Raw genomic sequence first — 26650 nt, forward strand, 5'->3', positions numbered from 1 at the left:
CATTAGTGTGCTGAGAGACTGGGCGAGAGAGAGAGAGAGAGGGTGAGGGAGGGAGTGAGGGAGGGACAGGGATGCACACATAGAGAGGAAAGAGAGGGAGCTTTTAAGGGATTTGCCAGTGATTTGTAGAATCTCACTGCTGTAATGTTGTGCTTTTTTCTGCACTTTGCTCTGATTCTGCCATGACACCATACCCTGCAGCAGCTTTAAAAGTCACTGGTACCATTTAGTCCAGGATGCCAAACTAAACTGTTTTCAGCTTTCCTTCCCAATATTGTGCATGTTGAAGCGATCTTTTTCCCTCTCTGATTTGGGAGAGTGCATGCAGCATGATGCCAAATCTGAAATGGTCGAGGATTTACTATTGGTGAGAAGAGGACAACCGTGAGAGACTTTACATATATATATATTCCATGTTTTTTGGACCATGGATGAAGAAATATTTGGAAGATTTCATGTGAAGGACAAGACAAGCAGTCGATGAATGATGGGCAGGTAAGAAGAATAATTTTCTATCATTTCTATTCAATGTTTAAATGTGTATTGTGGAGGATTAGCATATTTCCAGACTATCCATAAAAATGCATTTGTTTTCAATCAGTGTTTTAAAGTTCCTCAAAGCAAACGGTAATGTCCAAATAATGTATAAGCGTATTGCATTCACTGAAGAAAGAATTGTTCTGTTTTTCTGAGTTGATGAGATAAAAATAAGTCAATAAAAAAGTGGCCCAGTTTTTCTGTTTTTATGGAAAATATTTTTCATTTTTTTCTGAGTTGATGAAATAAAAAATAAGTAAATAAAACAAATTTGGCCTGTTTTTCTGTTTTTATAGGAAATATTTTTCTGTTTTTCTGAGTTAATGAGATAAGGAAATTCAGAAAAACCAAAAAATATACCCAGAAAAACTGAAAAATAGGGCAATTTTTTAATTTACTTATTTTTATCTCATCAACTCAGAAAAACCCAAACTTTTCTTTTTACTTCAATACGCTTCTGTACAAATATGTTAATTGTTAATATTAAATTGTGGAGGAAAAGCAGCTCATCTGATGATGGTAGACTTTTCTCCCAGGGTTGGGGTCAGTTATAATTGTATTTGCATAAATGATCATTAATTACACTTATGACGTAGTTATATTTGTAATTCTAATTGGGGGAAATCTGTTGCTGTTGTAATCCTAATTGAATTGTATTCTATTTAATGAAACCATGTGAAACCATGTTACACTTCTATGGTTTACACATACTTAGCTAATATTTATTAAAGTATGTTTCTGATCAACTTTTCCCACTAACTGTCACTTCTCTTGAGAATAATTTTACCATTAAATTAAAAAAAGTATTAATACAATATGTTCAATGATTAGGAAGCCTAATAAGGAAACCAAGAGATGAGAAACAAATAGATAGATAATAGATAATATATTTTTTGTGTATTTTACATCTGATTTAAGACATGGGTCAAAACTGACCAATTATCATAAGAGATGCTAAAATATTTATTCATTAAAGGTTCAGTAATTGTGATTAATTGTAAGTGAACTTTAGTAAATGAGAAGGTAATTGTAACTAACTTTTAGGGAAAAAATTATAATTGTAATTTTATTTTTAATGAGAAAAAATGCCGGTCACCTTTATCATAATTGAGTTGTAATTGAACATGGATCATTGCAGACGTAATTGTAAATGACGGCCAGCCTGTTTTCTCCTCCTCGTGCACAGATAAAATTAACCTGCTCCAGCATTTGGAGCATGGCCTGATGTGAAGGTTTAGTTGATGTTTTCTGTTTTGCAAAATTTATAGTGTTTTCCATCATGGGCTCTCAGCCCTTCAGGGTAAAAGCTTCCAGTGCTCACTCAGTGTCACCCTGTGTGCTGTCTGAACATACCCTCCTCCTCCTCTTCCTCTTCCTCTTCCTCCTCCTCTCCTCCTCCTCTCCTCTTCCTCTTCCTCCTCCTCCTCCTCCTCCTCCTCCTCCTCCTCCTCCTCCTCCTCCTCCTCTTCCTCTTCCTCTTCCTCTTCCTCCTCCTCCTCCTCCTCCTCCTCCTCCTCCTCCTCCTCCTCCTCCTCTTCCTCTTCCTCCTCCTCCTCCTCTTCCTCCTCCTCCTCCTCCTCCTCTTCCTCCTCCTCCTCCTCCTCCTCCTCCTCTTCCTCCTCCTCTTCCTCTTCCTCTTCCTCTTCCTCTTCCTCCTCCACCTCCTCCTCCTCCTGCTGCAGCTTCTCCTCTCAAAGTCAGTCAGATGATGTTTTATTTATCGCTAACAGATGTTGAACTACCCTCAGCATTTACAGCCTCTTACCTGGCAGCAAAAAGTCTTTTAAGAATGGATTTTAGTAACTTATTGTATTGGCAGCTCTGATAATCAGGGTTGTGGTCAATTACATTTTTCAATTACAAGTATGTCTTCAATTATCCATGTTCAATTTTCCAATTTCAATTAAAATTACAACTTTTATTTTCCCCATAACAGTCATTTACAGTTACTTTCTCAATTACTAAAGTTCAATTACAACCTCTTGTGTTAGCTTTCTGTTAGCATCTCTTATGATAACGGGTAAGTTTTAAATCAGCTGTAAAATACACAAAAAAATATGATCTTTCATCATATGTGTTTCTCATCTCTTGGTTACCTTGTTAGGCTTCCTAATCAATGGAAATATTGGTATTAATATTTTTGGTGTAGGCGTCTGAGACTTTTATTTATGTCAGTATTGCCCTAGATTCATTTATTCATTTTTAAAAATGGAACAGACATTTAGTAGAAAAACTTGATATTTTAATATTTAACTACATTTGTGTAGGCCATAAAACTATAACATGGTTCCCCAGTATTGTGTTTAAATAAATTGTAATTGACTGTTTTTTTTTTATTGCAGCTGAGGATAAAATCCTTAACTAAAAAAGTAGAAAAAGACTTTCAGTTTGAGGAAAAACTTTTCCAACACAAATCATTCCAAATCAGAGGTGTCAAACTAATTTTAGTTCATGGGCCAAATACAGAGAAGTTTGATCTCAAGTGGGCCACAGATTTTATGTGGGAAAATCAGTAATTTCAACATTTCTGGGCTATAGTTTGCACTTCTACGCATACATAAAATATTAAATATGTAAGAAACTGACAATATCCAAGCAATAAGTGAGATATCAGTCCCAACAGGATCTTCACTTTACTTTCCCTAGAATTTATATTTAATTAGGCTAAATAAGTCATAATTTGAGGAAAATTGGAAGATTTAAAAAGAATTTTGAGTTTTTTCGTCAGTTTAACATTAAAAATGAGCACAGAGAAAACTATGAGCCCCTTCAAATATAGTTGAGTTTCATTTACACAATGATTCATGTTTTCTCTGTCATTTTTACTTTCTCCTGTGGGCCAAATTGGATGCTCCAAAAGGCTGGATTTGGCCCCCGGGCCATGAGTTTGACACGTGTTCTAGGTCTTTTATTCCTGAGAACTAAATGTAAAGTTGATTGACGTCTGTGGTCGTCTGTAATGTTGGATGATGATCGGATGTTGGTTGTGTGTTTGTAGCAGCTCCAGGTGTCAAAGGTAGAGGCCGTGGCCCCTCTGCTGCTCATCATCATGGTATCAGAGGTCCACACCTCCTGGTACCATACATGGCTGCAGCTTCTCTGGCTCCTGGTGGCTGGCCTCACCCCAGCGTCCAGGGCCCAGCAGGGCACCCAGCCCCAGTCCATCAAAATCGAGGGTGACATCACTCTGGGGGGGCTCTTCCCCGTGCACTCTAGGGGACCCGCGGGGGTGCCCTGCGGCGATGTGAAGAGGGAAAAGGGGATCCATCGGTTGGAGGCCATGCTGTACGCTTTGGACCAGATCAACAGTGACCCGGACCTCCTGCCCAACATTACCCTGGGGGCCCGCATCCTGGACACCTGCTCCAGGGACACCTACGCCCTGGAGCAGTCCCTCACCTTTGTCCAGGCGCTCATCCAGAAGGATAACTCAGATGTGCGCTGCTCCAATGGGGAACCTCCCATTATTCCCAAACCAGAGAGGGTGGTGGGGGTCATCGGGGCCTCAGGCAGCTCTGTGTCCATCATGGTGGCCAACGTTCTCAGACTGTTTGCGGTAAGATATCAAAGAACTTCACTTGTTTTATTAATAACTGGCTGTAACATACAGCACTATATGACTTTATCATCAGGGGGTGGGATATGAGGGGCTTGTGTGTTTTTGTTGCAACAGTTATGAGCAACTAGAGGTCCTCAGTCTAGGTTTGTGTGGCCCCCAAAAGGACCCAATAAACCCCCATAAACACCCATAATTACAGAAAAATATGCAAAAAAGTAACATCAAAAATACACCAAAAACACAAATAACAGAAAAACAACAATACAAACACCAAAAAATTACACACCATACACAATGACAACAAAAACACAAAAAAATGCTTTCTTGTTTCCTGTATGATTTAGTTATTATTCTAAATGCTGATGCAAATTTGAAATTGTTGCTTTGTTTTAATTTCAGATCTTATTGATATAGGGAAAGTATCTCACATTGCATTGTGGGATGTGGAGTCCTGTAGATGGATGCTAAGAAGTGTTTTTACTTCGTTCTTACTGTGATTTCTTGGGTTTGCCCCCAAAAAACTCTGCCAAAGTGACTTCCCAACACATTTCTGGTGTTTTCACTAAAAGTTGTGGCAAGGCAAGGCAAATTTATTTGTATAGCGCATTTCATACACAAGGCAACTCAATATGCTTTACATGATAAAACATTAAATTGTTCAAAATCAATAAGAACATTTAAAATCGTCAGTAAAATCATCAACAAACATTACATCAACAACATGACCAACAATCTCTCTCTCAATCATATGCAGTAGAGAAAAAAAGTGCCTTTAACTTTGATTTAAAAATGTTCACATTTGTTCCACTTCTTTGCAGCATAACAACTAAAAGCAGCATCACCATGTTTACTGTGAGCTCTGGGCTCCACTATCTGACCTGTGTCCATAGATCTGAGAGACCTGCTGGGTTCATACCTGACTAACATGTCACTGATGTATTCTGGACCAAACCCATTCACAGATTTATAACCAGCAGCAGAATTTTATAGTCTATTCTGAGGCTGACTGGGAGCTAGTGTAAAGACTTTAAAACTGGACTAATGTGTTCTGACCTCTTTGTTCTGGTTCAGACCTGAGCTGCAGCGTTCTGAATCAGCTGTAGATGTTTGATGCTCTTTTGGGGGATTCCTGTCAGAAGACCATTACAATAGTCCAATCTGCTGGAGATAAAAGCATGGACCAGTTTCTCCTGATCTTTCTGAGCCATTAAACCTTTCACTCTTGAGATGTTCTTTAGGTGGTAGAAGATGTTTTTGTGATAGATTTGATCTGATGCTGAATGTAAGATCTGAGTCAATCAGAACACCAAGGTTTTTGACTTGGTTTTTAGCTTTTAAAGATTGAGACTCAAGATAATTGCTGACAGCAGTCCTCTTTTCCTTATTACCAAAGACAATCACATCCATCTTGTCATGGTTTAGTTGAAGGAAGTTTTCACTGATCCAGCAGTTTACTTTTTCTAAGCAGTCACACAACACCTCAATGGGACCATAGTCATCTGGGTTCAGTGATAGATATAGTTGTGTGTCATCTGCGTAGCTCTGATAATCAACCTTACAGTTCTGTAAAATTTGTCCTAATGGAAGCATATATAGGCTAAACAGAAGAGGTCCAAGAACAGAGCCCCAAGGAACCCCACAGGACATTGGTAATCTGTCAGATTCAAAGTTTCTAATGCTCACAAATAACTTTGATCCTCCAAGTATGACTTAAACCATTGCATTACTTTAACATTTAGTCCAACCCATGTTTGCAATCTGTGCAACAAAATTGTATGATCTACAGTGTCAAATGCAGCACTTAGATCCAACAGAATGAGAACAGATACTTTTCCTGAATCAGTGTTCAACCTTATGTCATTGATCACTTTGATCAGAGCAGTTTCAGTGCTGTGATGAGAATGAAAACCTGACTGAAATTTATCAAATATTTTGTTGAATGTTAAGAATTGACTCAGTTGGTTGAAGACCACCTTCTCAATGATCTTGGCCATGAATGGAAGGTTGCTGATTGGTCTATAGTTAGCTAGTATAGAGGCATCCAGTGTTCTCTTTTTTAACAGAGGTTTCACAGCAGCTACTTTCAGGGATTTTGGTACGGTGCCTGATTGGAATGAGCAGTTAATTATCTGACACAAATCAGTGACAATTGACTTTACATAAGTGTTAAACAAGTTTGAGGGTATTGTGTCAAGGCAACACCTTGATGGATTCAGCTGCTGAACAGTTTCCTCTATTGTTTTTGGGTTCACTGTAATAAACTCTAACATTGTAGTTGACTCATCCCTCAGTGGTTGAAGCTGTTCAAGCTTTTTGTTATTTTGCTGGTTTGTTCTAATGTTTGATCTTATTGATTGTATTTTTCATTGAAATATACAGCAAATTCATTGAATTTTCCAGTTGACAGTAATTCAGGGGCTATCTGATCTGGGGGGGTTGTGAGCTTTTCAATTACAGAAAACAATGTGCGAGAGTTGTTGACATTTTTAGCAATAATTTCAGAAAAGTATTGCTGCCTCGCTTTGAACAAGCCATCATTGAATTTTTGCAGACTTATTTTGTATAGTTCTAGACGAATTTTGTTGATCTCCATTTACACTCAGCTCTTTTACAATCAGATTTCAAATTTTGCATTATCTCAGTCCTCTTCAAAGCTGTTTTTTGTGTGTTTGGTTTTCTCTTAGTTTTGATTGGAGCCACCACATCTGTGACATTACAGATTTTTGTATTAAACTCATCCAAAAGATTATCAACTCTCCCTGTACTCAAGGTTGGTGTCATTGCTATCGCTTCCATAAACTGTGTTGTCATTTATGTACAACATATGTGCACAATGGAAAAACACTTCCATGCATTATCTACGGGATTCCACAACCCACAATGCAATGCACAAAATTCTTCCTACAAGGTCAATAACAGTGTTTACAGTAGAAATAAAAACAAACTTTATTTATTTTATTTATTGGTTTATTTAACAGGGACAGTGTACATTAATATCAATACTGAAAATGTACCAGATTTAGCCAAATGGCTATTTTTTATCTGCAGTCCCTGGACAGAATATTTTCTGAGCAAATGATCTTTATTTATTGATCTATGAGGCCTACACTATGGATTTATCCGATGAAAATGTATCGTCTCCAGCAGCTTCAGGCAAAGTAATGTAATACTCCTTCATGTCGGTAGGTGGCAGTAGAAAGCACAGCAATGTGACGCAAATAGTTTAACGGTGCACAAAGAGTCTCTTTCCTTTGAATTCTTGAAGTCCTTTATGTCAAAGTTGAACATGTCAATTTCACACCTAATCCAGGAGAAACGTTTTTAACGTGGAGCTCTTTCCACCTTTTAACCCACGACTCAACCAAAAGTTCAAACATAGGTCTAGTTCAGTTCAGTGGTCATCAATACATTCTCCAATTGGTGAATGTATGGATTGAAGTGAATCAGACAGAACTTTAATAGGGATTTAATCCATTGTCTTTGTCACTAATCCATGTGTGCGGTGACGTGTGTGTTTTGTTAACAGTCGATTGACCCTTGACGATTGATAACGCTGATTACTAGTTGTTTATAACTGTAATGGGACACTGAGCTGGTTGTTAATCTCACTGTGTGATTGATGTCTGTCACTAATGTAAAAATAGCTTCACGCAGTCGGACAAAGTGCTGGTGCTTTTAAAGAGGCTACTTGTTGCGACTCCCTCTACCCTGATGAAGAGGAGAAGGAGGAAGATGATGTTGAACTGAGGAGCAAAGAAAGGCCAGCCCAGCTTGCATCCAGGGCAGATGTTAACTACAGAATTATAGATCCCAACCTCTGCTAAGCCCCTCTCAGCAGCTCAGGAGCCACGGCTGAAAATAGAGCATCGAGATGACATTGGTTCTGGGATAACGGCGACTTGTGACCAGTGTGGAGTAGATTTATCTAAATGGTGTGTTTCCTCCCATCATCAGCGTGATCCGGTCCGGACTGTGGATGCTCTCCTCTCGTCAGCATTAAACATCTGCTGAGAGATGTCAGAGTATCAATGCTACTGCTCCAAATGCAAATGCTAAGTCTAGTTACACTTATAAATTATGTAAATATCAATTGTCATTTTTCTGTAAATATTCCATTAGAAATGACTCAGACATGAAAAGCAAAATTATGATTTTTTATATTTAACTTTAAACTTGTTTCAGGCAGAAATCTTGCGTCTTAATGGCTGGAAATTTTTAAATGTGTTGTATTCAGTTGTATTGAAAGTAACAAGACTTTGAACATTTGACAGATTTCCTTTAAAGGTGATTTTCGGGCCGTGACCTCATAATTTTATCACAAATTTCTGGCGACCACAGAGACATCTATTCTCTAAAATTAGAATTAGAACTGCATTTTATTTGAACTATAATTATATTTAACAAAATGAAAGTATAGAATACGTTAGTTTGAGATTGTGTGTGGTAAATATTATTAATTCAATAATAATAATTCAAAATATTAAAAAAAAATCTAAATATCTAATTTTAATCAGTATATTTTTATTAATTACTAGACATCTCAGGTGACACCTTTTTAATTCCAGGACACACCACATTGGGTCACGAGCCCAAGGCTGAAAAACAGTAAGCTATATGAAAGACACTTCTACAGAGTAATAATGAGTGTTGTCCAGTGGGTAGGCTGGGCGTTCCAAGTCGAGACCACCAATATCGACACCAATGACAATTCCAGATATTTCTGCTGGCAAGTGCTAATCTAACAAAATCAACATCATATACACCATTAAAGAAACATAAACAATTATTTAATATAGCCTCCATACTCTCCCAACAAGATATATCTCATGACACGACAGCGCATCCGTTGTTTGTGTTGGAAACACTGAGAAAAAGACAACAACTACAACTCAGAACAGCCTCAGTGAGGCTCATCCACAAAGCCAATCCTACCATTCACTGTAGAAAATATGAACAATTTTCTGACCTTATCTTTGCTAAAGGTCTGGTAACTCAGGTGTTGATCTTTTAAAAGCTGTCGTTTTTCCTCAAAAAAAAAGTTTCTTTATTGTCTCTAGCGCTGTCATCCTGACTGTAGTGTTATCCCGCCCACTAGCTAGAGAACGTACGTAAATGGTTTTCATCTTGGGGAACTGACTGCGCATGTGCAAACACATAAAAACACGTTATGGGAACAGTGGCAGAGCAGCAATGTGCCTTTGGGAGAGGGTGTGGCCTCTTCCTGGCTCCTCCTCTTGCCTTACAGCGGAGTCAGACTTGTGCAGCGTCTCTGCCGTACCAGGAAATAGTGCTGTTTAGTCATTTGGGCTATGAAACGCACAAAATGCTGACACCTTCAAACTTATAAGTACTGTAGGCTATCAGAAATTGAAAAAGAAATTATAATTATGTTATAAATAAAGCAAATAATAAAAATATAAATTTACCCTTGGGTAGTCACTGCCTACCTTGCCTACCTTGACTGTATGTCACTGGTGTTGTCAGTGTTTGCAATGCATAGGTTAGCTTATAAAAAAACAATTATGCTAAGATTAAACATTGTTTTCCTAAATATTTAAAACACGTGTCCAATTCTCCTGAATACAGAAATACCAGAAATATATCTATATACTTTCTGTGTATTTAAAAGTAATTTTTTAACAATATTTTGGCTTCTTTTTTATTCCTCATGTATGCAATTTACAACCTGCATGATTAAAGAAATTTTACTAATGTGCATAGACGGTGGGTCACAGATATGTAGGAGATTTAAAACAAAACACAAATAATAATTTTATGACAAAAAATGTTTTGGACATTACCTTTGAAATTGAATGAACAATCTCAGCACAGCGGAAGTAGCAAAAATTAATTTTCCGGTAGTGCGCATATACAATCTCAGTACAATGCAATCCCAGTATGTGACACCGGTCCCAGGACCTTTTTACATTCCGCTCGCAATACATCATGGGACGGTTGAGTATGACTAGTGTGCCCACCCATATAGTATACTTCTGGGTTTTTCTCACATACTCCATCTTTTTAAACTATCTCATGTGAACGCACTACATAGCACATTCTCCTCATCAATCATCATTGTTGGTTGTAGGAAAGTGGCGCCACCGACTGTACAAGAATGAACCGACTTTTTTTGTTTTTTGATTTAGAAATTTAGGAATTTAGGATGTGGTGTGAAATCAACCAATTTTTCTGTGACTCTCACTGCAAATGCATGAGAGTTGGAAGCTCTGCATAAAAAGGATAAATTCAATCATCCTCTGATAGAGTTTTGTGCCACAGTTATAATTAAATAATCTCGATCCTAAAGCTCTAAACCCAATGTTTTACACAGTTTGGTCCACCTCCAAACCTCTGATGGTATTTATCTAATTGGTAATACTCCTAAGAGGATTCTGGTGCCACTGATAGGGCTCATTGATTTTAACAAGTGAACGGGTGCAGATGCTTTGGTGTGGTTAATCTGACGGGGATTATACGGGTTGTCGCGCTTATCACAAAAATGTGTACACAAACATGAGAGTTACATCGATATAACTGACACTGGGTCCTACAGACGCTGGAATCTACTTCCTGTCTGGGAGCAAAAAGACCATTCACTTCTCTGCTTGCCCAGGACATGGATATCGTCGTTATGTTATCATCAGACCAGTGAGTTAGAGTTAGACGCGGTTTTGCCAGAGCTGCAAATTTAAGCTGCACGTGGCCATGAAAATTAAATATATTGTATGGCTTACAGCTGAGAAATACTAACGTTTTCCCCGTCTCTTGATCTCTCCCTCTCCCTCTGTGCTTAACGTAATTTGACTAAAACCACTATAATCTCCTCAGATAATCTGTGAAATGGTTCTCTCGCTGGTCTCTCCTTCTCCCGTTCCAGCCCTTGTGTCTACCTTTCTCTCTTCATCAAACATCCAGCTAGCGACCAGCATTAGCAGGTTCAGGGTCGAGGCTGGCCACATCAACTGTGTCATTAAAGAAGTAGTACACCAGTAAATTAATCTTCTCAATCATTTTTTTTTCTCACTACTAAACAAATGCTTTCACAGATGTGGCTCCAACATCTGTATTTCACTGTGATGTTGGTCCTACTCTCAGTTCTGTGCAGATCGTGATAGAAAGTCACTTTTCTCAGAATAACACGCTGTTGGAAAGATGAATGTGCTCAGTTTAGGGATTCAAACAATTGACCATTTTCACACATTTTTTACTCTCAGTTTTGGTTTACTAGTAGGGTTGGCCAATATCGAGATTCAAGATATATTGAGTTTGATATTTTGGCAATATAGAAAATTACAATATCGCCTATATACAGTATATATATATATATATAGCTCAATTTGTATTAGAATACTCGTAGGTTTTGCTACTACTCAGAACAAGCACAGTTATTGATTGTGTCTTTTTGCATCAGAAAACTTAACCCAGAATAGTTTTTTTAGTCTTTATTTATATCACATATTGCCATTTTGAGAAAGAATATCAAGATATGGGTTTTGGTCCATACTACTCGTGTAGTGAAATGTGTCACTAGTCAACTTTAAATACTAATCAGGGGGCGGGGAAATGCAATTCCGGACTGGTCATTGACTTTCAAAAATATTCCAACCAATCAGGGAGCTGGATTTGTATTTGATCCCTCCTACTTAGGGACTAACTCTACAACTCTCCCGAATTGTTCACATTTTTTAACTTCAATTCCTACTTTCGATACTCAGCCCAGAAGAAGAAGCCGCCGAACACCAACGAAGAAGAATCCACCCGAAATGTTTGCGTTACCATGCAACCAATTGCCTCTTAAAAGAATCAAAATTGAAGTAAGGAATCAGAATCAGAAAATTGTTAAAATTCAAACAATGCCCAACCCTACTCCTACTTTAATTGTATTAGGTCTACTTGTGGTATTTGTGAATCTTTTGGCTTTACAAGTACTACTAGTAGACTAAAACAGTCTACAAGTACTACTAGTGATCTATTTTGATTGTACTAGTAGTAGTATTAGTAAACAAACATTTAGTTTTAAAAGTAAAAGTTATTGAGGAACTAGTACACCCTACTATTCTGACAAAATTTTGTAGTTGGCAATTTTATGTTATTAGTAGTATCAGTAAAGCTTTGAGTTTTTACAAGAAACATATTTAAGTCTACTTATATCCACCAATGAGGTAGATTTTTTCACTTTTGTTTTTTTGTTTGTTTTTATGTTGACAGGATTACGTCAGAAGTACTTACAGTAACTGATTTTGACAACATTCTAACCAAAGATAGACCTTACGTCATGAAAGATTTGATTAAATTTCGGTGGAGATCCGGATCAATATACTGATTCTGGATCAGTTTGAAAAATAAAAATCCCTCCCTCTCATCATTAGAAAATTGAAAAAAAATAAATAAAACTGTATATAGTATATCTCGGTTTGTAATTGACTGATCTTTATGATGTCGAGTTGGTTCCTCAGTTACTCTACTGAGTTTCATCTGAATCGGTTCCAGATTGTGCATTTCATTGTCATTTTTCAAACAAAAAATGGGGGTGTCCATACATTTGGACCTACTGTATTGTTATTAATGGACATATAAAGTTACTCTCAGGCTTTAAAGAGCAATGATCCAGATAACTGACAATATCTGACAAAGAGGAGATTTGGAGCTTGGCAAAGGTTGACTCGAGTGTTCTTGTTACTTTTTTAAAGTTGCTTCACTATGTGTACTCGTCTATGAGTAAACTAAAATTGAGTACATGTTCTCTAAATAGAGCTTAACTATGGTTCTTTCCATTTGTAAGAGTTTGTGTGTGAGTCAGCTGTACTTCTGGATCACTGCCTCCTCCAGTCATTCCTTTTATACCTTCATGTATTCACGTATTATTCTAATTATAAGCATTGCTCATTTTTTCCACTCGACCTGAGTTTTTCGTCACCACTGACCCTGTGTCTATGTCTCAGATCCCGCAGATCAGTTACGCATCCACTGCCCCAGAGCTGAGCGACAACAGCCGCTACGAGTTCTTCTCCCGTGTGGTTCCTCCAGACTCGTACCAGGCCCAGGCCATGGTGGACATCGTCAAGGCCATGGGCTGGAACTACGTCTCCACTCTGGCCTCTGAGGGCAACTACGGAGAGAGCGGAGTCGACGCCTTCCTTCAAATATCAAGAGAAGCAGGTTGGAGGGTTAATCATTGATCAGGTCCTGTTTTCTTCTTCACTGATAAAGGACAAAGTGATCGGTTAACGCACAAGGACCAACATCACGTGCGTTTAAAAGCACGAATCAAGCTGTAAACATTTGGGATCCTTATTGACAGAAATTGTACAAACACATTAAGTGCTGTTTTATGACATTAAATTGCCATTGGTGTTGCTGTTTTAAGAAACGATTAGTCAATAATTCTGTCGTGTTCCTGACTCATCGTAAACCTAGTGACACTGTGAAGGTTACAGACACATTTCAACCCAAACTAGAGGAAAAAATAAATAAAAAACAACATTGTTTCACTGGCATAAATATTATTTAAGGACTCTCTTTTTAGCAGTCTTCAGGGTTGGGGTCAATAATACTTTTAGCATACAATTACTATTATTATTTCCCCCCGAAAGTAAATTACATTTCAGTTCTCAATTACTAAAGTTCAATTACAATGAATCAAAATTGCAGAGCCTTTAATAAATAACCCCATAGAATTAAACCTTCCTCTTGTGTTAGCTTTCTGTTAGCATCTCTTATGATAATGGGTCAGTTTTGACTCATGTCCTCAGTCACTATTCTCTCACTATACCCTCGATTTGAAATTCTTTTAAAATAGTAAAATGACCGTCAAGAGAACTGACAGGTAAACTTGATATGAAACATATTTTAATAGTTGTACGTAAGTGTAAGACATAGAACTGTAACATGGTTCCCCAGTTTTGCATTTAATTACATTGTAAAATGACGTTTTTTTAGAATCTCAAACACAAAGTCAATTATCTGGCAGTCATTAATCAGCTGACTTTCTTGCACATTAATTTTGGCTTCTTTTTTGAATAATATGTTATGGTTTTATTTATTCAGACAATTTTTTTTTTTTCCAGGAAATGTACTTTTAAATTTACCCTGATCTCCAGACATTTTTCGACTGCCAACTGTCTTTTAAGAACTCATCAAAGTGATCAGCTTTATTATTTTTTATTTTTCTAAAGCACTTTTTTATAAACCTTTATCAATTTGCAGAATTAATTTTATGCTGTTTTTTTTTTTTTTAATTTAAAAAGAAGTACTATGTCCCCATTTGGTGTATCGTGCCAATCGCCCTGAATACAGCATCAAACCTTATTTATCAATGTTAATGATACAAATGTGGTTGATTAAATCCAAGTAAAAATAGATTTAAAATATATATATAATGAATTCATATAAAACAAAATAATTAATGTTGGATTTAAGGAGTAATTAAATACTGAGGGTTTGGCTGGAAATTCAAAAAAATGTCTTCATTATGGGCGGGGCTCCTGGAATAGTTAAGACACGCCCAGTTTATGCTATCAATTCTATGCTAACTAGCTAATCATTAATCATTACTCACTATAGCTATCTATTCACAATTATCTCAGTCCAACCTACTCACCACAGATTGTAAAGCCCACAAGTGATGGTTCAGTGCCCAATACTTTCACAGGCCTGAACGTTTCGGACGCATGTGCGTCGACTCCGTCACTTCCTTCACTCGCAATCTTTACGACAGAGCTGCTGGGACGTGATATTTTGAATGTAAACTAATCATACTACATTAGTTAAATACTTATAATGTAAATATGTGACTGCTTTGTAGTGTTTTTAATTGTTAATTAGAAAAAAAAAAAAAAAAAAAAAAACTAACAAAAAGGAAAAACCACCGCAAGACAAAAACGGATCAAAACACAACATTGACAATCAAAACCAAACAGAAAACAAAATAAAAACCAAAAAAATTAGTTCACTTAAAACATACATTTCTAATTATTATTATTATTATTATTATTATTATTATTATTATTATTATTATTATTATTATTATTATTATTATTATTATTTTAAATAATACACAAACTGCTGTAAAATAGGCTGATGGATGTGTTGAAAGGATCCAAAGGGATCAGGCCCGTGAACGAATTGGGCACTGACAATGGTTTTTATAGAAGGGGCGGAGCCAACAATGCTAGTTCTTCAACCAATAGCAAAATGAAATTGTAATAGCCAAGTTTTAACCCATAGAGGGCAGTCGCTCTTACATTTTTATAACAAAATTCTTCAAATTAAATTGACTAAAATGTCAAGAGTTGGACAAGAATCAGTCAGCAGCACGACTTCATTCCAAATACATTTGTTTTCAGCAGAAGAAAAGTGGTTTTAGGGTTTAGTTATTCTTTAAAACAATGGTTACAAGTGTTAGCTGCCAACGCCAGCTACTAAACCATAGCCATTCTTCTTCTGTGTTACTGAAAGTTCACAGAGATGTTTAATAATGACAGTTAACTTTGTCAAATGTATAGAAATCAATTATTTGCGTTGTCTCTGATACAGGTGGACTGTGTATCGCACAATCTATAAGGATTCCCAGAGAGCCCAGACCAGGAGAGTTTGAAAAGATCATCAAGAGATTAATGGAGACGTCCAACGCTCGAGGGGTCATCATCTTCGCCAATGAGGATGACATCAAGTGAGTAGAGCTCAGTAACTCTCACTCTGTTTTATATTAATACCAGTTCATTAGAGCAGGTGTTCTCAACCTTTTCAGCCATGCGGTGACCCCCCAAAAAAAGGTTCCAGAGAGCAGGACCCCCACTGTAGCTGAAGGTGGTTAAACACAGACATAAACATTGAAGAACAGTCATGTGGAGACAGGACCATCTATAAGGGGGAATAAAGGGGAGAGATTTTTGGGGTCCATCCATAAAGTCAGCAAAATGATGGTCTATTGTTCTATGAATCTGTGATAACCACATTTATTTATTCATCTGAATAATATCCACTGTTATCCAGGAACGTTTATTATTATTATTATTATTATAGTCATCTTAAAGATGGAAATCCTTGTTTTATTCAGAAATAAAATGGGTTAAAAGTGACCAAAAATGGTGGAAAAAGTGGTAAAATGGGATTTTAAAAACCACAGAAATTGGATAAAAGTTGCAAATTACAGTTATAAAAAAAGGTTCAAAGTGTCAATATTGCAAAAATAAGTTTAAACTGGCAAATAATGGACTTGACAAAATGTGTATGTGTTAAATAGGCAAAAATAAGCATGAAATGTGGTGAAAAAAGGTTAAAAGTGACAATAATGTCTCAACATATGTGACATTAAGTGGAAAAGTTTATAAGTTCATGCTGAAAATGACTTGAAAGTGGAAAAAATGTGCAGAAAAGGCATTGAAATTGAATGGAGACGTGTCAGAAATGGGAGTAATGTAGCAATAATGTATAAAAAGGAGCAAAAATCTGGCAAGAAAATGTGATGAATATAGGTTACAATATGTCAAGTTTGGTGTAGTTGCAGAAAAAGGGTAAAAATAACCAAAAATGGGCATCTGGCGACCCCCTCCCAGTGTCTCGCCACCCCAAGGTTGAGAACCCCTGCCTTAGAGAGCAGACACATGAATGCCCAGTAACACAGGCTAATTTCCTTTTTTATTTTTCAGGCGGGTGTTACAGGCAGCAAAGACGGCCAACCTCACAGGTCACTTCTTATTTGTTGGATCTGACAGCTGGGGGGCCAAAAACTCCCCAATTCAAGACCAGGAGGAGGTGGCCGAGGGCGCCGTCACAATCCTGCCAAAACGAGCTTCAATTGATGGTAGGCCGACTTATTAAATCAGATAGTACGTAAAAAAACACTGTGTACAACAGTGTCACCTGTGACAGATGAGTCTCATAACAGTGGGAGAATTCAAGGAAATGAATGATGCGTCGGATATTTGTACCCGTCAAAATATCACTTACTCATTTTACGTCATGGTTTTGTTTTTTTATTTTTTTAACCGAAGCATTTTTTTTTCATGAATTCTGCAGGATTTGATCAATACTTCACGACACGTTCGCTGGAGAACAACAGAAGAAACATCTGGTTCGCTGAATTCTGGGAGGATGATTTTAAATGCAAACTAACTCGACCTGGTATCAAATACGAGCCTGACAGGAGAAAATGTACAGGTGAGCACATGAGGATTAACAAATATAGTTTAAAAAAGGAGGAAAATATCCAAATATTACCACCGCCATGCAGGGATGTTATATTTCACTGTCGTTTTTTTATTTATTTGTTAGTTTATTTATTTGTTAGCAGGATTACCTCAAAAGTATTGAACAGATTTTGACAAAGTTTTAACAAAAGATAGACCTTAAACCAGGGGTCACCAAACATGGCGATATTTCACCATGCGATTATCGTATTGATCCAAGAAATGATCCAAATTGATTTCTTGTTTTAACGGAAAAACCATTTGGTATGCTAACATATGCAGGGTCACTGAAGCCCTACTTGCACAAGATTAGTTTTACCTAGGGATCACATGCAAATTGTAATAATTGCAGAAAATGTCTGTGATGTTAATCTCGTGCGAATCAGCCATGTCAATAATTTGTAAAGTAAAAATTCCCTCGCAAATTACGTACTATATTTTGCTGAACACCGAGGACCTGTGATAATACTAAACCAATGCCAATAGGCCTCTCTGTGATTTGGACAGAAATGGGCGAGATCTGATGCATGATACGCGTTGTTTTGTTTCCGAGACGCATGTTCATTTACTTCTGGTGAAGAATGAAGGCTGCATTGGAGTGTTTAGAAAACCTTTTGGGTCCCTGAATTCTTAGCGCACGCCATGTTGAAAACAATGTGAGCAAATGTTACGCAATACACAGCGCGTTGACATCATATCTAGGATATGTCCGTAAATTTCGTTATCCCGTGTAAATGCGCCACATAAAAGCAGATGTTGGGGGGGCAATTATTTATTCCATTGGGTCCCCAGATAATACTTATGCCCTGCGAATAGGGCTTACGTGTCAGACCTTGTTAAACTACCGCACTCCTCAATGCATTTTAGCTGGAAGTTGATTTTTAAGAATTTAAGAACTTAACAGAATAAGAATCTGTTGTAGAATCAAAAGTGAAACTTTAAAAAAAAAAAAAAAAAAAAAGTAATTTGACAATTTGATAAACATACCACTTGTTTTTGATGTTGGTACTTGAATTACAGGTGGTTACCATTTACTTGTTCTCGCAAGTTAAAAAAAAAAAAAAAATGAAATGAATTGTATTTCATACCATTTTGTATGTATTGTTTGATATTGGAATAATTTGTACCCATGACTTCGTGAATCCTATCGTCAGGTTCAGGGCAATGCACACCCCTACTTGCCAGGCTTCAAACTCAGGAAGACAAATACAGATAATAAATGTATTCAAGGCAAATGTATTTGTATAGTGCATTTCATACACAAGGCAACAGACAACATTAAACATCTTAAAAATCAATCAATCAACATTAAAATCAGCAGTAAAAACATTTAAAATCATCAGTAAAAACATTTAAAATCATCAAAAAAAAAACAAATTACATCAACAACATGACCAAAAATCTCCCTCTCAGTCATACGCAGTAGAGAAAAAGTGCCTTTAACTTTGATTTAAAAATGTTCACATTGGATGCTGACTTCAGCTTAGTCAGAGCATTAGTAGAGTTACATACTGCTGCTCTTGATCTGTTTTTGTATTAAATTAACCACCTTTAAATGTGTATGTTTTTACTGAAACACTGGGACACATTTTAAGTGTTGCAGATTGTGATAGGATGTGTTTTTTAGTTTTTGTTAAGCAAAATGGATTTTTGCAAAATATTGAAAAACTCTGAAATTGTATAAAAGTTAAATGTTATAGAGAAAAATGTTGTTAGTGGCTTGTAAAATAGGAACAATGATTTCCTATGAGATGTAATAAAAATGAAACAATTGCATGAATTAAGAAGAAACAAAGTCACTGCTATAGTTTTCTTTATTATCTTGCCCTTTAATTAAAGTGAAACCGTGAAAATATAGTGTTTATCTAATGGGATTATTCAAAACCTTTAAAGTAGCTCAGTTTCAGAAAGGTTGTAGACCCCTGCCTTAGACCATTGAACATTCTATTAAATATTGGAGGAGATACAGATCAATTTACTGATTGCGGATCAGTTTCAAATAAAAAGATTCATCAGCCTCATCATTTGGTACATTTCAAAAATTCATATCTTGGTTCCTAATTAAGCAATTTCTTTGGTTGGTCTTTCAATGACCATAAAGAGTTTTATCCAGATTGTGCGTTTCATCACGTTTTTATGGATGTAAATGGGAATATAAGCTTCTTCCAAGCCTTTAATGTGTGAATGATGATGGGACCATGACCAAGTTCAATGATCCAGATAACTGTCAACATATGACAAAGTATAGATTTGGAGCTTGGTGGACGTTTGCGCTCTCTGACGACTCTTCTTTCTTTATTTTGCTTTTTTCTTTTTTCCCAGGTGAGGAAAGAATTAGTCAACATTCTCAGTACGAACAGGAGGGGAAGGTTCAGTTTGTGATCGACGCTGTGTACGCCATGGCCCACGCCCTGCACAGCATGCACATCGACCTTTGTCCTGGATCCATGGGGGTCTGTGAGAGGATGGACCCTGTGGAGGGAAGGATGCTCCTGCAGTACATTCGCTCTGTCAATTTCAACGGTAAAAAAAAGCATTATTTGGCCCTCATTTATCAACCTTGGGTGAAAACGGGTGCAAATTTGATTTCACATTGTGTCGTACGACAGGAACAACAACGTGTGATTCATAAAATATTTGTATCTGACCAATGTTGATAAATGCGGCGGCTGAATTACATCGTCATTTACTTGTTGCGTCCTCCTGTTTCGGAGGCCCCGCCCACTGAGGTCAAACAGGAAAAGAAGCTTTTCCAAGATGAAAATCTGCATCTTCACACCTGAGGTGGAGCAAAACAAAGAAGTGAAAACTGGAATTTAAGAAGCGCATTTAAATGCTATGTGAAGGATCAGCTAGTGAGCAGGTGACGTCTGCCCCCCTGTGTGCACTGAACACAACTTCACAGCAGAGATCCTTGAGACACACGGAAATATGACGTTTATCAACCACAGTCCGCACGCTTTCGGCAATAAATATCACATGAAAAGAAATTAACAATTGAAACTGTTTAAAAAAAAGCCTTAAAAATGACTAAATGTTGTCCCGTCTGTGTTGATTCAGCCTTTTATCTATAATTCATTACATTACCGATTAAATACTGCAGCGCATTTGTAAGAGTTTAAGGAACTATTTACATTTAAAAGCATGATTGAGGTCCTATTTCCTCCGTACAGCCCCTAGTGATGTGTTGTACGGAGGAAATATGACCTATTTCTCAAAGACAGAACATAACAGTGCTGCATCCCACGTGTGTGTGTGTTGGGTGAACCTATGTAGCAGAGTTTATTTGCGGGGTTATTTGGAATTCCGTGAATGGAAAACCAAAAAAGTGGTATCTGTAATAATGTGGGCTTTTTGGAAATACAATTTATTTAGTTTCATTTGTTTTAATGATCTGTTTTGATCTGTTCTGAATGTGTAAGATCTGATTGTAGCGCACACTCACGTCAGAATTGATAAATAACAGTTGATAAATGCGTAGGGGTTTTAAAAACTGATAATATTAAATATTATTAATATTTTGTTTGTGTTCATGCCAGGGTGCCATCTAGAAATTGGTGTTAAAGTGTTCTAGATCATTTTTATGGGTTATTAATCACTTCCTTTCCCTTTCTGGTGGGTTCTTGGCACTAATTAGAGGCCTAATAAAAATGATAATATTAAAAAAAATAATCTGTGCATTTATTATACAGGTAAATATTAATTACATGCATGCATGATGACAATAACAGAATATTTCACAATTATTCAAAGGTTATTTTTGACTAACTGATAAAACATTAGTAGATGTAAGAGGAAGTGGGGAAAAACACAAGTAAAGTAATAATAATAATAATAAATATTATTAGTGTAACTAAATGAAAATATAACATTAGGTTGATTATGAATTTAGGGAATTTAACAGAGTTTAGTTTGGTTTTAACACCACCTTTTACCAGATGCTGTGAGCGCATTTATCCTCCTTCACATCAAGCTTTTGTCTACAACGGCTCTATATCACATAGGCGGAGCAATTCTTTCTGTCCGAATGGCTCAACTCGTCAAAAATGATAAACACCTGAGTTTGCATGAATTTGGTTGAATGCACGTTGTACGCTCAGATCTGAACGATAAATAAGAACAATCTGTTTTCTCTCAGAGGGAAACGCAGTGAGCGGAGGTGGACTGTGTTTGTCAGTCTTTGATTTGCTTCCTGCTAAGGTTTTAAAAGCAGCACGTTTAGGGAGGAAAATGAGAAGCAGGAAGGTCAGCGTGTAGATGGAAGCTTTGAGATGTTTCTGCTAATGTACGTTCCTCTCCATTCCTTCAAAGCCCGCTCCCTCCCCAGGGCAGCATCCCCTGCTCCTTCCTACACATACTTTCTCTACCTTTTCATCCTCGCCTTTTATACACAAACTCAGTTTGAAAATGGGAGGAAAAAGTGGAGTGTTCTATGAAAGCATCCTATTTACTGCCCCCTCCTACTGGATGACCTTGGCTTCTATGGAAGCTTTTCTGATTGAGCGCCTGCAGGGACCTGGGAGGGAGCAACATTCATAACGTTAGGACAGCAGAGCAGAGTGCATTGAAAAAGTGTGTATATAAGCTACACACTAAAGAGCATCTGCACTCAGTTTTCACATGGTTGCACAACACTGAACTGGAGGAGTGTGTGGAGAAAGTCTCCTGATATGAAACCATCTTAAAACAACTTTTCTCTCCCACCAACAGGCAGCGCAGGAACTGGAGTGATGTTCAACGAGAACGGAGACGCTCCAGGTCGCTACGACATCTTTCAGTACCAGATGTCCAACGTCAGCAACCCGGGATACAAGAACATAGGACAGTGGACCAACCACCTGCGACTCAATGTAAATATTAACTATTGATTAAATATTAAAGTGTAAGTACAGGTAAACCCCCAGGTTTCTGATGACCTGCCATTTGGAGGAAATTTAAAAATACCTTGATTATAGGGGTTGCTCTAGGGCAGGGGTCACCAACCTTTCTGAAAGTGTGAGCTACTTCATAGGCACTGTATAGTCTGAAGGGCTACCTGTTAGAAAAGCACGTCCTAAATACTATATTTTTATGGTTTCACTTTAATTAGAGGGATAATAAAGGCTAGCAGTAACTTTAAAAAACTCGGAAATGTTGAGGTTTCAACATGAAATACTTTATTCATTTTCATTAAATTTCATAGAAAATCTACCAAGCAATTTTAAAAATACATCATATATATATATATATATTGCCCTTAGGCAAGACCCTTCACGCTACTGCCTACCTCATACAATGTTGAGAGACAATGAAATGAATGACATGCCGGCTCAGACGTCGCCCGGCCAAACAAGGTCTGCGTCAGGTGCTGGGGAACCAGAGCACCTCAATGTAAAATGGGCTACTGGAACAAGGAGGAAACGGGCGAGATGTGAGAACAGGGCTCTGATGGAATGCTACTACTCCAGTAACCCTAGTCAGAGGGGCTACATGCAGAGGATGTGGGAGAAATGGTTACTTAGAAACCCACAGTCCAAACTCACGGCAAAACAACTAGTAGCTCAGTGTTCCAACATCCACAAACGCAACTGCTATCACAACTTGAGATTGATGAGGTACAACACCAATGCTCCGGCAACGGGGAGCCAGGACACCATGTCAGAGGGGAGTTAACACCAGCCCCCCCAATGGAGATTGGATACGAAGCCCCAATAAGTGCAATCACGCTGAACAAGGCAGCGACTGACCTGAAAAATAAGATCATGTCAAAAATGTCCAGCAGGCAACCCCGAAGCCAATTACAGAGGCTAAGAGAAGTACTGTCAGAAAGTCTCCTGGAAGATGTGAATGCAGCTCTGAGAGCAATTCCTACATCAACCATCACTGAAACCAATGAGCTGACATACTCCACAGCTGATATACTCCACAGCTGATATACTCCACAGCTGATATACTCCACAGTGATACTCCGCAGTGATCCTAGAGACGCTTGGCTATCGTAAGAGCAATCATGAGATGAAATACCCACCATGGAAAAGAAGGCTGGAGGCTAACATCAAGGCAGCACGGAGAGAAGTGAGTCAATTGACAGAGGCCTTGAAAGGTGCAATGAAAAAGCAAGTACCCAAAAGGTACAGCCAGATGCCCATACCTGAAGCATTGGAAACTGCCAAACAAAGGCTCCAAGCCTTGGCTAGCTGCCTAAAGAGATACACGAGAGACAACGAAGCCAGGCGAGTAAATCGTCTGTTCGCAACTCAACCAGCGAAAGTGTACGCTCAGTGGCAGGGTAACAATAATAGAGCAGACCCACCAAGGCTGGAAACTGAACAGTACTGGAAAGGCATATGGGAGAAGGAGGCAGCACACAACAGTGATGCACAGTGGCTGGTGGCTCTGAGAGAGGACCACAGCAACCTCCCTGAACAGAATCCAGTTACCATCACAGTGGCAGACGTCCAAGAAAGAGCCTCAGGTATGAAAAACTGGACAGCACCAGGCCCTGACATGAGCCATCGACTCACTGATCCATACCACCCGGATATACAGTGCAGACAGTGGGATGTCATTCGGACTAGAGAAATGTGGTCGGATGGTGACTAAGAGAGGGAAGGTAGTCCACACAGAAGGGGTCTCACTCCCAGAAGGAACAATAGCAGACATTGAGGACAGTTACAAGTACCTCGGAATCCCACAAGCAAATGGCAACCTCGAAGAGGTGACAAGGAAAGCGGCTACGGCCAAATACCTCCAACGAGTACGGCAGGTCCTAAGAAGCCAGCACAATGGCAAGAACAAGTCCCGGGCAATAAACAGCTACGCCCTGCCAGTAATCAGATACCCTGCAGGAATAATAAGCTGGCCAAAGGATGAGATACAGACCACAGATGTTAAGACGCGAAAGCTCCTAACCATGCACGGAGGGTTCCACCCAAATCCAGCACTCTGAGACTGTACGCTAGCCGGAAGGAAGGAGGCCGAGGACTAGTGAGTGTGAGAGCCACTATCCAGGATGAAACATCCAAGATCCATAAGTACATCAAGGACAAGGCTCCAACAGATGACGTGCTCAGTGAATGTCTCAGACAATGGGGAACAGAAGATGAGGTGCTGGAGGTTCCGTCATGGGAAGACAAGCCCCTACACGGGATGTACCAAAGAAACATAACTGAATTGGCGGATATCAAGAAATTCTACCAATGGCTAGATAGTGCCGGACTAAAGGACAGCACAGAGGCACTCATCATGGCTGCACAGGAGCAGGCCTTGAGCACCAGAGCAATAGAGGCCCAGATCTACCACACCAGACAAGACCCCAGATGTAGACTATGCAAAGAGGCCAATGAGACAATCCAGCACATAACTGCAGGGTGTAAGATGCTGGCAGGGAAAGCTTACATGGAGCTCCATAACCAATTGACTGGTATAGTGTACAGGAACATCTGTGCAGAGTATGGGCTGGAAACCCCAAGGTCAAAGTGGGAAACACCTCCAAAGGTGGTAGAGAATGACCGAGCCAAGATCCTGTGGGACTTCCAGATACAGACGGACAGAATGGTAATGGCAAACCAACCAGACATTGTGGTGGTGGACAAAGAGCAGAGGAAAGCCTTTGTGGTCGGCAATACCAAGCGACTTCAACATCAGGAAAAAGGAACACGAGAAACTAGAGAAATACCAGGGGCTCAGAGAAGAGTTGGAGAAAACCTGGAGGGTGAAGGCATCAGTGGTGCCCGTGGTCATTGGGGCACTCGGGGCAGTGACCCCCAAACTGGAGGAGTGGCTCATCCCAGGAAATACATCAGACATCTCGGTCCAGAAAAGTGCAGTTCTAGGAACAGCAAATATACTACGCAGAACCCTCAAGCTCCCAGGCCTCTGGTAGAGAACCCGAGCTTGGAGGAAAAATATATATCTTTATATATATATAAAATGGGAGACCACTTAGTGTTCATGTCAAATGGAAACTTTTGGAATTCCTTTTTTCCTGAGATAAGGAACACTTTTTCAATGCCTACATTTTCCCCTTAGTTTAGGTGTGTTTAACATTTTTGCATTGTCTTATCTAAAAAAAAAAAAAAAAATCTAAAATGTTTCCATTATTATGCCTTTCTATAGCCTTCCCTCAGATATAGGGTGTTTTCCCATATTTCATAATTTTTCAATGCCTTAATACATTTTCACCCGAGTTTAATATAGTGTGTTTTCCTGCCTTATCGCATTTTAACCACAGTTTAAGTGTGTTCATCAATTTTGAAGTAGTTGTTAGGGTATTATGACAACCTTATCTTAAAAAAAAAAAAAAAAAAAAAAAATCTATGCCTTACTATAATTTTTCATGCCTTAATACATGTTCACCTTAGTTTAAGTGTGTTCCTCATATTTGCATTAGTTTATAGGGTCTTAACAAAGTCTTATCTGATAAAAAAAAAAAAAAAAAAACTCTAAAATGTTTCCAGTTTTATGCCTTACTATAGCCTTATAGTAAGGCATAAAACGGTGTTTTTCAAATTTTCATAATTTTTCATGCCTTAATACATTTTCACCTTAGTTTAAGTGCGTTTAACATATTTGCATTAGTTTTTAGGGTCTTGACATAGTCTTTTTTTTAAAAAAAATTTTTAAAATTTAAATCTAAATTTTTTCCTTCATTATGCCTTTTTTAATTTCATTTTTATGCCTTACTGCATTTTAACCCCAGTTTAAGTGTGTTCATCTGCAGTAGTTTTTAGTGTTGTGTGATTGCCTTATTTCAGAATAAAAGGAATTCCAAATGTTTGTATTTGCACCATGAACTCTCAGTGGTCTCCCATCCTAGTTCTAACCAGAACCATTCCTGCTTTGTTTCTGAGATCTGACAATATCAGCCAATCACAGGCAGGATGGACACATGTAGATTAAGCCTGAAATGTGGCTGTTTTTTTAAAAATACATTTTTCCATTTTTTATGCCTTACGATAGCCCTAATTTCAATTTTGAGTGTTTTTAAATTTTTTCTCATTTTCCTGCTTTATTGAATTTTAACCACAGTTTAAGTGTGTTCATCATATTTGAACTAGTTTTTATAGTCTTATGTCAGCCTTTTCTAAAAAAAAAAATAAATCTAAAATATTTCCATTTTTATGCCTTACTATAGCCTTACCTCAGATTTTGGGTGTTTTCCCAATTTTCATTATTTTTCAACGCCTTAATAGATTTTCATCAGGGTCTCATGTCAACCTAATCTAAAAATAAATAAATAAAAGAAAAAAAAATTCCATTATTATGCCTTACTTTAGCCTTACGGCCGATTATGGGTGTTTTTCAAATTTTCATCATTTTTCATGCCTAATATATTTTCACCCTAGTTTAAGTATGTTTAACATATTTGAACTAGTTTTTAGGG

General features: G+C 38.0%; 1 protein-coding gene across 1 annotated transcript in view; it reads left to right on the forward strand.

The window, feature by feature from the left end:
• Positions 1 to 369: 369 nt before the first annotated feature.
• grm6b (glutamate receptor, metabotropic 6b) overlaps positions 370 to 26650 on the forward strand; it is a 47835-nt gene continuing 21554 nt past the window's right edge. The window contains exons 1-8 of the mRNA XM_028447511.1: positions 370 to 495; positions 3536 to 4093; positions 13039 to 13255; positions 15632 to 15767; positions 16747 to 16901; positions 17117 to 17257; positions 19609 to 19809; positions 21997 to 22136. Coding sequence (XP_028303312.1) covers positions 481 to 495; positions 3536 to 4093; positions 13039 to 13255; positions 15632 to 15767; positions 16747 to 16901; positions 17117 to 17257; positions 19609 to 19809; positions 21997 to 22136 — 1563 coding nt within the window. The 5' untranslated portion in view covers positions 370 to 480. The remainder of the gene's footprint in view (positions 496 to 3535; positions 4094 to 13038; positions 13256 to 15631; positions 15768 to 16746; positions 16902 to 17116; positions 17258 to 19608; positions 19810 to 21996; positions 22137 to 26650) is intronic.

Source organism: Gouania willdenowi, chromosome 5 (genome assembly GCF_900634775.1).
Source record: "Gouania willdenowi chromosome 5, fGouWil2.1, whole genome shotgun sequence".
Taxonomy (NCBI): domain Eukaryota; kingdom Metazoa; phylum Chordata; class Actinopteri; order Blenniiformes; family Gobiesocidae; genus Gouania; species Gouania willdenowi.